This window comes from Mirounga leonina, unplaced genomic scaffold (assembly GCF_011800145.1).
Source record: "Mirounga leonina isolate KUSES-001 unplaced genomic scaffold, KU_Mleo_1.0 Mir_101799, whole genome shotgun sequence".
Classification (NCBI taxonomy): Eukaryota; Metazoa; Chordata; class Mammalia; order Carnivora; family Phocidae; genus Mirounga; species Mirounga leonina.
Window position 1 is genome coordinate 2,098,673 of NW_023270210.1, and position 11,453 is coordinate 2,110,125.

The following is an 11,453-nucleotide window of genomic DNA, read 5'->3' on the forward strand; positions in this document are numbered from 1 at the left end:
CCTGGGCTGTCCTTGGGGGTGAATGCCACATGCTTGAGGGTCTAGGGAAGAGCACATGCTGAATGTGAACTGGGGTGGGAAGCAGGAGGCGGCTTCTGCAGATCAGACCACCGGCATCTAATGCCTATGTGCCTCTCTCTCTCCGTCCCTCCTAGCTGTTGAAAGCGGTCATGGAGGTCACTGACACCTCGGCGCAAGCCGTGGAGATGGCGAAGCAGCAGCAGGGCGAGCAGATCTGTTGGGGCAGCAGCAACTCTGTCATGAGCGTAGGTATGTGGTTGCCACGCGCTGGCGCTGTGCCTGCCTGCTCAGTGGTCAGAGGCAGGCCTGTCCCTGCGCACCTCGGCCTAGTGCCTGCCTCACGTGTGGCTCCTCCTTGCTTGACCAGCATTTGGGGAGTATTTGGGGATCGTCCCTCACTTTCTTCTTCTTCTGATGCGTAAGGTTTTTCTTCCCTTGAAAAAAAATGCTTTCTACAGATTATAAAATAAAAAGATTAATTTTGGGAGTTTGGGATAACCCAAAGATGTGCAGAGGTATAATAAAAACAGTCCATAACCTGGTGGCCCAGAGATGGTTGATGTTAATATTTTGGTCTATTTATCTATATTTTTTTCCTTTCATCATTTTTTATTTCTTTGTGTAAGTGTGATCAGAACACATATACACTTTTACATTATGCTCTTTCCCTGAGATCACGTGATAAGCATTTTCCTGGGGTGCCTGGCTGGCTTAGTCAGTAGAGAGAGCATGCGACTCTTGATCTCGGGGTTGTGAGTTCAAGCCCCACGTTGGATGTAGAGATTACTTAAAAAAAATGTTATAAGCATTTTCCCATGTTTTGGAAGTAACATTTTTAATTGTCAAACACCCTTCTGTTCAGGTATTTGCTATAATTTGCTTAACATTTTCTATTATCCAGCCTATAAGTCATTTTTGGCTTTTTACTATTATATATGATGCTGTTGCAAGATTTAAAATAGTGGAAAATGGAAACAATCCAAAGTTTTAACATTGGGTAGTGCTTTGGTAAATAATGGTATATGTATATGGTGGGATAGTGTTCGTTGTTTCAAAAGTTGGTTACAACGACATAAAGAACTGCACATTACAGAATGTTAAAGGGAAACTGCAGGCTGATCTCACCTTTGTAAAGGGCAAACGTATACAAGAACCCCTTGTGAGAAGTGAGCCAGGGTGTGGACACTGATTTTCTCTGTGTCGGAGTCAGAGGTGGTATCGTTCATTTACTGTTTCTCTATCCTGCTCTGTAGTCTTCAGAACCTGGGTCACTTAGGTAATCCACCCCTCTTCCACTGGCAAGCTGGCCAAAAGATGCAGGAAACGTGTTGAGACATAAAGCGCGTTCCCATCTTAGATTGCGTCCTGATGACGGGACTCCTGGCGTCATGGTGGTGAGGCCCATCCCCGTTTGCTTACTGTATCCTCATCAGTGCCAGATCAGATCCTTCTGACATTTCTGTTATTGGATGTGGCAGATTGGATCTGCATTTAGTTTCAATTAAACTTTCTCTCTGAGGAAATTTATTGTTGTATTATGGAAATATGTATTCAGAAAAGGTCTTTTTAAAAAGATTTTATTTGCAAGAGAAAGAGAGAGAGAGAGCGTACAAGCAGGGGGAGTAGCAGGCAGAGGGAGAAGCAGGCTCTCTGCTGAGCAAGGAGCCCGAGGCGGGACTTGATCCCAGGATCCTGGGATCATGACCTGAGCCGAAGGCAGACACTTAACGACTGAGCCACCCAGGCGCCCCAGAAAAGGTCTTTTTTATAAGAAAAATAGTGCTTAGTGAGGAACCTCAATTCAGAGGGAGTAGAATAGGAATAGGAAATAGTTGGATATTTTCCCTGTGCTCTGGCCAACCCCCTTTATTCCAAGTCAAGTGATTTTAAAGTGAATACTTGTGTAACCATGACCCAGGTCAAGAAATAGAACATGCTAGCACCCTGGAAAGCCCCACGTGTCTCTTCCCGCCGACAGCCAGCTGCTGTCCTGACTTGATGGTAATGATGTCTCTGTGAGATTCATCTACCATGTGTGTATCTGTCATTTGTTCATTTCCATTGCCCTGTAGCTGTCGTTGGCAAACCTGTTTTGTAAAGAGCCAGATAGTGAATGTGTTCGGCTTTGCGGGCCTCCATAGCTTGTGATGTGAAACCAGCAGCTGATGTCACGGAGACCCTTTCACAGCCCCTCTTCTCCTCTTGGTCTCGAGATCCTCTTGGTCTTTGGCTCTGGACAGTCAGGTTATAATCAGTCTTGGTGTGGATTGCTTTGACTTTATCCCTTTTGGAGTTTGTTGAGCTTCTTGGATAGGTAGCCTCATTTCTCATCAACACTCACCAGACACTTGACCTTCACTTCATTTCTCTTTCACTTCCTGCCTGCTCTGAGCCTCGGGGTCAGCCAGAGGTGACTGTTGAGGTCCTTGTCGGCTCTCTCCGGGGTATCGGCACAGCCCTGGGCGTGCACGTGGCCTTGTAGAGCGCCAGGACTGCCAGAACTCCTCAGAGCCCTTGTGGACATCCCACTCCCCAGCTTCTCCCAAGACCCAGCAGTAGCAATGAAAGCGTTTGCCTGGAAATGTTTCCCCCCAGAGCACCCCCAAGGAGTGGCTTTAGCTCACAGAGCCTCTGAGCGCCCCCTTTGTGTGGACTTTCCAGCCAGCCCTCTCCAGCAGCCTTCTTGCTGCTCTTGGCCTTGGCACACATATTTGCCACGTGTATACCAGGCACTTGGGAGTCTCTTCTTCCTGACTGACCTGCCCCAAAGTCATCCATTTTAAAATTTGTCGTAACATTTATCCTAGTCACCACTGTCACTATGGCTTCCCCCCACTGTACCTAATTGCTGTTAATAAAATGCTATCATTAATAGAATAATGGTCATTAGTGTCCTTTGCCATGTGCCGCCGCACCTGTGATTACAGGCCTGCTGGCAGGGCTAACGGTGACGTCTGAGCTGTGAGAACCTCTCCCTCCCCCTCCTCCCGTGGGATGCTTCACAGGCTCGCCCTTGAGATCCTGGCCCCCTCAGTGGGTCTGGAGAGTGGTGAGGGCAAGCATGGCACCTCCAGATGTTGTTTGAGATGAGTTCTCAAACAACACAGACACACCAAAGCAGCAGTCCATGCCAACTCCACGCCAGGGCCAATCAGAACGGCCTCCCCACCTTCCCTGTGTCCCACCCGACCAAACCCAAGGCCTTCGGGCCCTGCAGCTGTGGGAGGTCTGCATGTCTGTGGCACTTCCCTTCCCAGGACAGGAAGCTAGGCCACCATTCTGTGTGTCAGTAGCCAGGCTGTGTTGGTCGCACATCCCCACATCGGAAGGGAGGGGCTTGAGTGAGGGGCTGGATGTGCCTGCTGGGCCTGTGTCCTGAGCTGTGGCATTGTGTGCATGGAGAGGGCCTGATGACGAGTGGGGAGGGTCGGGAGGGTCGTTGGGGCCGGGCTTATCGCCCTGAGGCACACCCCATGATTCCTGAGCCTCAGAGTCACCTCTGGACAGGCGGGACCAAATGTCAATTAAAGACCGTGCCATGTGGGAGGGGAGGGGACAGGCCAGAGGCAGAGAGGCAGGTTGGTGGAGGAAGGAATAGTGTATTTAAGTGAAGGCACCACTAACCAGGGGAACCTGAGGGAAGAGCCTAGAGTCCCCAGGGTGGGGGAGGGGAGTGAGCTAAAGGCCCTGTATTTCGTGCCCAGTGCTCATTATGTGAAATTGGGACGTCAAGAGGCAGGTGCGAATTATGGCGGTGCCCCCAGCCCTGAAAGCCCAGCAGCAGGGCAGAGCAGTTGCCTGCAGGGCCGGTGGGGCGGGGGGTGGGCGGGGGCGGGTTGTGCAGCTAAGGCCCGTGTCATTTGATTTGTATGTGTGCCTGGGTTACTGGTCTGAGCAGTAGGGAACACACCATCCGACTCAGGAGAACCCCTGGCTCCTGGGCTCTGGTGAGGGTTGGGGTGGGCATGGACAATGCCCACTGAGTGGAACCTGGCCTGGGGCTCAGCCTGGCACCCACAGGGGCCTTCCATCTGTGCTCTCAGCCCTAGACCTCCTGGTAGCTCCTGGCTTGGCAGTTTCTGGATCACGGTGGGAGGTGGATGCCTAGGCTGCAAGCCCTTTGAGGGTGCAGGGACGCCTGGGGCCTGAGAAGAACCGGTGAAAGACCGTGAAGGCTTGGCTGGGGTTGGGGGCGGGGGCAGGTAGGGAGCAGCCTTTTCCAGGCCGGGAAGCGCTGGGAGTCACTTTGCTGTTTGTATTGTTTTTTTCTCTGCAGCCACCAAAGTGGAAGAACTAACTCAGAAATACAAGATCTTCAGTGACAGTCTGCAGAAAGGCATGGAGTAGTCTGTGAGCAGGAAGCTCTGCCCTGAAGAGTCAAGTGGCCGGGGGTGGGGGGCGCAGGGTGAGCCACGGGCGGGAGAAGCGTTCACAGCCCCCATGTGCTCCGGGCCCAGCCCCTTCAGCGGCTTGGGAGAGAAGGAGGGAGAGGGCAGAGGTGAGCTGGAGAGAAAGGAAAGCTGGAGTTCTAAGAAGCTGCCTCATGACTGCCTCCTTCTCTGCTTCCTCGCTGCACCTGAGGGGGCCATGGCACCCGCTGCTCGGTCTGCCCTTCCTCCCGCTGTCCCAGGCGGCCCCAGCCATGCCCCTCTTCTGCCCTGTCTGCCTCGCAGCAGCTCCCGTTGACTTCTGTTCCTTCCCTGCCCAGGGGCGATGCTAAGCCCCAGAAATCTGCTGCCTCCGTTGTGACTGGCCTTGGGGTCCCACGTGCGGACTCCTCCCACACCCTCGGCCTGGCCGCTGGCGCCCACCACATCCAGGATCCAGTGGCCAGGGCGTGTGTTTCCTCCTCCTTCCTCCCCAGGGCTCCCTGCACCGGCCTGTCACAGCCACCTCCCTCCCTCCACACTTGGGAACAGGCATGACTGGTGGGGCCTCTGCCTCCCTCAGCCCAGTGGCAGGCCAAAGGGGACTCGAGGAGGGGCCACCCTCTCAACACTTGGTCCACTGCAGAGGCCCACGCTGGCTGTGAGCCTCGCCTGCTCCCGTGCCGTCACCTCCTCAAGTCCCCTGTGGGTGCTCCAGACAAGGAGACTGCCGGTGGGGGAGGGGAGAGGACGGGCAGGCCCAGGGCCACTGCTGCCCAGCTGCATCAACAGCTTCACCCTCCAAGGGACTAGGGAGGGCCTGCAGTGGGCAGGCCGCAACCAGCATCTCGGTTGCCTCCCTGTGCCCCTGGCCTGTGGGCACCGACTGCCACAGTCGGTGGCACCGACTGCCAAGGGCTGGCATGTCTTGCTCCGGAACGAGGTCTTCGGGACAATGCTGCCCGCTTTCTGGCCAGGGAGGGCCTTCTTGTCTTTGCTCTGAGGGGTCCTGGGGCTGGGGGTACTGCTGAGGCGGTCTCGTACCCCCACCTTTCCTGTGGCTCATCCTTCCTCACGTGGTGGGACAGGATTGGTTCAGCTGGAGCCCACGTGGCTTGCCAGGTCAGGCCTCGCCCCTCTTCCTCCTTCCTGGCAGCCTCTGCTAAAGGCCTCTTAGATATTATGGGTCATTGTGCCTGTGAAACATATACCATCTCCCCTTCTTGCTGGAAGACTAGCCTGTGAGATGTGTGAGCCCGGCAGCATGGAAAGTGCCCGAGGTCACTGGGGCGAACCGAGGTCCCATCCTGAGTGCGCCCTTCCCTTTCTTGGCTAAGCACGGCACGTGCAGTCACCTCTTGCCCACTCCCGAGCTCACTTTAGCCTTATGAGGGGCAACCTGGTCCCTCGTGACACAGGTGGAGCTCTGCCCTGGAGAAGGGGGCTTGCCGCCTTGCTGGGAGTCGCCCCAGCTCAGCTGCTAAATCCTGGCCCGGGTCAGACTTGGAGGCCAGGCTGGGTGGAAGGCTCACACTTCTTCCTCATGCCTGTGATGACACGTTCCTCCAGCCCACGGCCCAGCTTGTGGGGAGCCTGCGTGTGGCCTAGGAGCCTGCTTTCCAATTTGTAAACACAGGGCGTGTGTCTCAGCAGCTGTGAGTGAGCGAGGGGCTGGCAAGCCGGCTGTACAGGTCCTGCGGCCTTAGGCCTCCTCGTTGCCCAACAGGCGGCTGGGGGCGGGCCACGGCCACTGATTAAAGGCCGCCTGGAGCAGCCTGTGTGGAGACAGGTGCCCAGCAGCCCAGGAAGCCGGCCAGCACCCGCCCCAGGTAAGCCAGCGCAGCAGGGTTGGTGAGGACAGCTGCCAGGAGCCCAGAGGCAGGTGGCCAGGTTGGGGAAGGCATCTGTGTGCCAGGGAGGCCAGAGGAGGCCAAACCAAGGATGCTTGGCTGCTTGCTTCCCGACAGATGACCCTAGGGGTGCAGGCTCCCAGCCAGGGTGTCTCAGTGAAGACACCATTCTAGGCTGGCACCTCCCCAGGTCCCTGGTGACACGGACCCGGTGCACTTTGCCTGTCAGGTACCTGGAGGCAGGTGGCAGAGGCCTCCGGGCCGGGATCTGGGCAGAGCAGCCCTACCTTCTGCTGTTTACTAGTCGGTAGTAGTGACAATGGCCAGGGAGGGACTGGGGCACGGAATGGAGAGGGTGTCGAGGCCCTGGGAGGCCTCACCCTGAACAAAGGGGTTGGAGCTTGTGGGAGTCGGCTGTATGTGGCTGGGCCCAGGCATCCCCATCACTTTGGCCCTCAGGTTTCTGCCTCTTGCCCTGGCAGCTTTAGGCTTTGCTGTCCCCGTGAGCACATCACCATGTCCGAGGCACCCCGGGCCGAGACTTTCGTCTTCCTGGATCTGGAAGCCACTGGGCTCCCCAGTATACATCCCGAGGTGGCTGAGCTATCCCTGTTTGCGGTGCACCGCTCCGCCCTGGAGAACCCAGACCGAGACGAGGCTGGTGCCCCTGTGCTGCCCCGGGTCCTGGACAAGCTCACGCTGTGCATGCGTCCAGAGCGCCCCTTCACCGCCAAGGCCAGCGAGATCACCGGCCTGAGCAGCGACAGCCTGGCGCGGTGCCGGAAGGCCGGCTTCGACGACGCCGTGGTGCGGACGCTGCAGGCCTTCTTGAGCCGCCAGGAGGGCCCCATCTGCCTTGTGGCCCACAACGGCTTTGATTATGACTTCCCCCTGCTGTGCACAGAGCTGCGGCGCCTGGGCGCCCACCTGCCCCCGGACACCGTCTGCCTGGATACACTGCCTGCGCTGCGGAGCCTGGACCGTGCCCACAGCCATGGCACCCGGGCCCAGGGCTGCAAGGGTTACAGCCTGGGCAGCCTCTTCCGCCGCTACTTCCAGGCCGAGCCAAGTGCAGCCCACTCAGCCGAGGGTGACGTCCGCACCCTGCTCATGGTCTTCCTGCACCGCGCTGCTGAGCTGCTTGGCTGGGCTGACGAGCAGGCCCGAAGCTGGGCCCGCATCGAGCCCATGTATGTGCCACCCGATGGCCCGAGCCTTGAAGCCTGAGTGCCACGGGCTCAGTGAGACCACCACCCAGGGGGATGAGGCCCACTCTCAGCATGCGTGGCACCAGCTTTGACCAGTCAGGCTCTGAGGCCTGGAGGTGGCCCCGGACCAGGGCCCCACTGCCCCTCCCCCCGTCCTCGTAGCCAGCTAGCCCCGGGCCTGTGCACCTGCCAGGCCTCCTCCTGGCCCCGGCCTGTGTAGCCTTGTAGCCCTGGAGCTTTCCGCCAGCCCCACCCCCGGACTGTGCTGTAGTGATTTGTTGCTGCAGGCTCCCGCCCTTCACCTGGTCTTTCAATAAACAACAGCTACTCACCAGCTGAGTTTCCAGTTGCCCCCCCACACCCTGCCCAGAGGGGCGGGCAGGGAGCCAAGCCAGGGGCCAGAGCAGAGCCCCCCCCAGAGCCGCCCCCTTGTGACCTATGCTTGTGGTGAGCCTGGTGGGTGGGTGGCTGAACTGGTGAGGGGCCATTGCTCAGAGGCTGGTCCACGGCGCTGGCGGGCAGGGGCTGTGGGTCCCCAGCCATGGGCCTCCTCCCCCGCTGGTCTGCTGTTGCCTTGGTTATCACCCCCTCCCGGCATTGTCACCCCGGAGGCTCAGGAAATCGGTGAGCAGGGCCTTAGGAACATCTGCCTTGCCTGGAATCTGAGCTGGGGAGGGAGCTGGAAGAGAGCCTCCAGGGAGCTCAGGCTTTTTTGGCTCAGGGTGCTGTGCCCACAGAGCCCTCTGCCGGCCTAGATGCAGAGCCCGGCTCCAGTTCTTGCCCCCTGTGGATCCTGGGCAGCTCCTTCCTCTCCTGAAGCGTCTGTCCCTGCTCTGCAAGGTGGCAACAGGACGAAAGATGGGTGCGCAGAACAGTACGGTGCCTGACGTGCTCAGGGTGCTGGAGAACATGGGACATAGGCCGAAAGGGCATGTGGGGTGAGGGGTGCAGGAGGGGGTGGCTGGCGCCGTGAGGGCAGCACCTAGGAGTTTGTCTTGGGCCCCGTGACCCTTGTGGCTCGGCCTGAGGAGGGCCAGGAGGCTGTTCTGCTGGGGAAGGCAGCTTCTCGGCAGCTGTCTTTGCTGGGCTTTGGGGAGCCAGCTAACCTGCCTCTGGGGCCCCACCTGTGTCACCAAACAATGGGGCAAGGCAGGGGCGGGATGTCTGGGAGACAGGGAGAGCAGGGGAGAAGGGTGGGGTGGGTGGGGTGGCCACGCCCGAGAGTGACTTGCATGAGCAAAGCCTTGAGCCAGCCAGGCCCATCCGGGATACTCTAACTAGGTCAGTGACTAGAGCCACTGCAATGTGTAAGGTAGAAGAACGGTGAGGTCAGGACACAGGCAGTGGCCACCTCAGGCCATGCCCATTGCCTGGGCATGATGGTCTGGACTGACCCTGAGGGCAGTGGGGAGCCACAGAGAGTTGTAGGCAGGGAGGGGCAAAATCTGACTTAGGTTTTCACGCTGTTTCTCAGGCTGCCCTGTGGAGAATGGCAGCCAAGGGAGAGCAGAGCAGTGGCATTGGGGCTCAGTTGGAGGGAGAGCCACTGGCCTGGCCCAGGACAGGCCGGCAGCGCTGCGGGAGGGTACACGGTAAGGGAAGGACCTATTGGGGGCTAGTTGGGGGGGGGGTGTGGTCTGTGCACTGTTGAGCTTCCCGGGCCAGGCTGGTGGGCTCCCTGCCCCAGGAGAGCACCCGCCTGGAAGAGGGCCACAGGCCAGGCCAGGGTGGGCCCTTGGGCCCAGAGCCTGCACCAGGCAGGGGCTGAAAGGGTAGGGGACACCATCAGGATCGAGGCAGCCAGGAACCCTCAGATCCTCTGGTGCCCGAGCAGGGCTGGGTCCCCATTAGCTAGCCGTTCAAGCTCTAGGCCACTGACTTGCTGAGGTGGTGATGTCGGGAGTGGTCTCCGGGCCCAGATGCCTCTCTCTCCCCACCTCGTGCTCTCCTGGCCTCAGGCACCCTCCCTGGGCCCACACTTGGGCCTGCACACACGGGCTGATGGGTGGGCGACAGCGGCTCTCCAGGAAAGTCGATGTGTGTGTTTGTGTAGGTGTGTATCTTTCTGTATGTATGTATGCATATGCACACACGTAAGTAAGTTTTCAATTTTATTGATAATGAAGGACGTAAATGCACGAGTGTGGTTCCCACATAAATGTCGGTTGCTATTTTCATTTATCTTAATGAGTAAGAGGAAGTGAAACAACAAAGGTATATGTGGGAACTTCCCATATTCATTGGTGACATGAGCCACACCTTTGCTAAACTAGGTCATAGTTTTTGATATTCGAAGAGTATCCTCTCCCCCCCTCTTTTTTTTGCAAGTCACAACGTAGTGACTACAGACTCAAGTTTACACAGTCAACCAAACAGTCATGGATCAAGGCCTGGTTTGTAGCGTATGCTGAGTCCCATGGTGGTGTCAGTCCGTCCACCGGGCCAATTTCCGGCTACCCACACGATGTCATCGAATGTGAAGCCGGGAAGAGATTCACTATAGCTGTAATGTAGACTCCTACCAATGGATACGATACGTGGGAGTCCATACATGGATAACAGTAAACTGGTGAAATAGGATGTGATGAGTTTTGAGTATCTCCTTTGTGGAAGTTCAGATAATTTCATTTTTTTTTTTTAAAGATTTTATTTATTTATTTGACAGAGAGTGAGAGAGAGAGAGAGCATAAGCAGGGGGAGTGGCTGGCAGGCAGGCAGAGGGAGAGGCAGGCTCTGTGCTGAGCAAGGAGCCCGATGTGGGACTCGATCCCAGGACCCCGGGATCATGACCTGAGCCGAAGGCAGATGCTTAACGACTGAGCCACTCAGGCGCCCAGATAATTTCATTTCTAATGATGGTGGTGTTTCACAATCAGCTCTCAAAATTCCTGAACATTTAACATCTATTAGAATGGCTACAATATAAAAGGCTGCCCATGGCAAGTTTTGGCGATGAGGTGGAAGAACTGGTAGAAATGTAAGATGATACAACCACTTTGGAAAACAGTTTGGCTGTGTCTTAAAATGTTAAACGTGCACCTGCCACGATGACCCCGTGATTCCACTACTAGGTATTTACTTACCCAACAGAAATGAATGTATGTGTCCACACAAAGACTCACACGTGACTGTTCATGACAGCTTTATTCATAACAGTCCCGGACTGGACACAACCTCAGAAGGTGGAACAAAGCACAGCACATCCATGAGCTGCCAAGACACAGCACTCTGGGGGTGGGGGATACCCATGCTAAGTACGCTGCGTGAAAGGGGCCAGACCCAGGGAAACAACGCCGCCGCTCCAGCTCACCCTGGCCAGCCACCTGCCTGTCGTCAAGATGTGTCCCTGGCTGATAAGCCACATCAGTGTCTGCCAATGGGGATGTGTCTGTGATCAGCAGCATACTCGGGGGACGTGACACAAGCCAATTGAAAACAGAATTATTCATGCAGAGGGACGGGAACCAAAATAACAAGGCCAGGAGCGTTTTCAGCTTGTCTTTGTGCAGGGAACAACGTGATGAGGACAAAGTCTGAACCAGGCCATGCATAAGCCTCAAGCAGAAAGCTGGAGACACGACACAGGCCAGCCCTCCTGCCATTGTTTCTTCAGGGAAGCCACTGGGTGTTGGCGTTTTCTGCAAGCGATGCCTGGCCTCGTACAGAATTCCTACAGGGCAGACAAGTGTCTGCAAAAGTTTCATGCTGTGGACCCCTGCCCCTGAGAGCAGCATCGGCATTGTGGGGACCCTGTTTTCTGCACCCCAGCTCATGCACGTGCACCCCCCCTCCCCACACATCCCTCCCCATTCACAGACCCACCTCTACTCACACCCACACACCAACTCACGGGTGTGCAAACACACCCCTCACAGATGCCCCTCTCACACACTTAGATGCACCTCATTCACACACATGTGCTTATGATTCTGCATAAAAGGGGTCTTATTAGAAGCTGCTTTAAAAAAATCATAAGCACCTCTTGTGTTAATGGTTATAAAGTCAGT

At 56.5% G+C, this 11,453-nt stretch overlaps 2 protein-coding genes across 4 annotated transcripts in view; both read left to right on the plus strand.

Annotated features, from left to right (window-relative positions):
* The window catches only part of HAUS7 (HAUS augmin like complex subunit 7), a 29,528-nt gene extending 22,807 nt beyond the window's left edge, over nt 1-6,721 (plus strand). For all 3 annotated transcript variants that reach the window (XM_035011477.1, XM_035011469.1, XM_035011484.1), the window contains 2 exons: nt 156-270; nt 4,298-6,721. In XM_035011477.1, the coding sequence (XP_034867368.1) occupies nt 156-270; nt 4,298-4,368 (186 nt within the window). In that variant the 3' untranslated portion in view covers nt 4,369-6,721. The remainder of the gene's footprint in view (nt 1-155; nt 271-4,297) is intronic.
* On the plus strand, nt 4,340-7,780 carry TREX2 (three prime repair exonuclease 2). The gene is made up of 2 exons (XM_035011492.1): nt 4,340-4,426; nt 6,721-7,780. Exon 2 carries the CDS (start codon nt 6,755-6,757, stop codon nt 7,463-7,465), a length of 711 nt encoding a protein of 236 aa, XP_034867383.1. The 5' UTR covers nt 4,340-4,426; nt 6,721-6,754; the 3' UTR covers nt 7,466-7,780.
* The last annotated feature ends 3,673 nt before the right edge of the window (nt 7,781-11,453 follow it).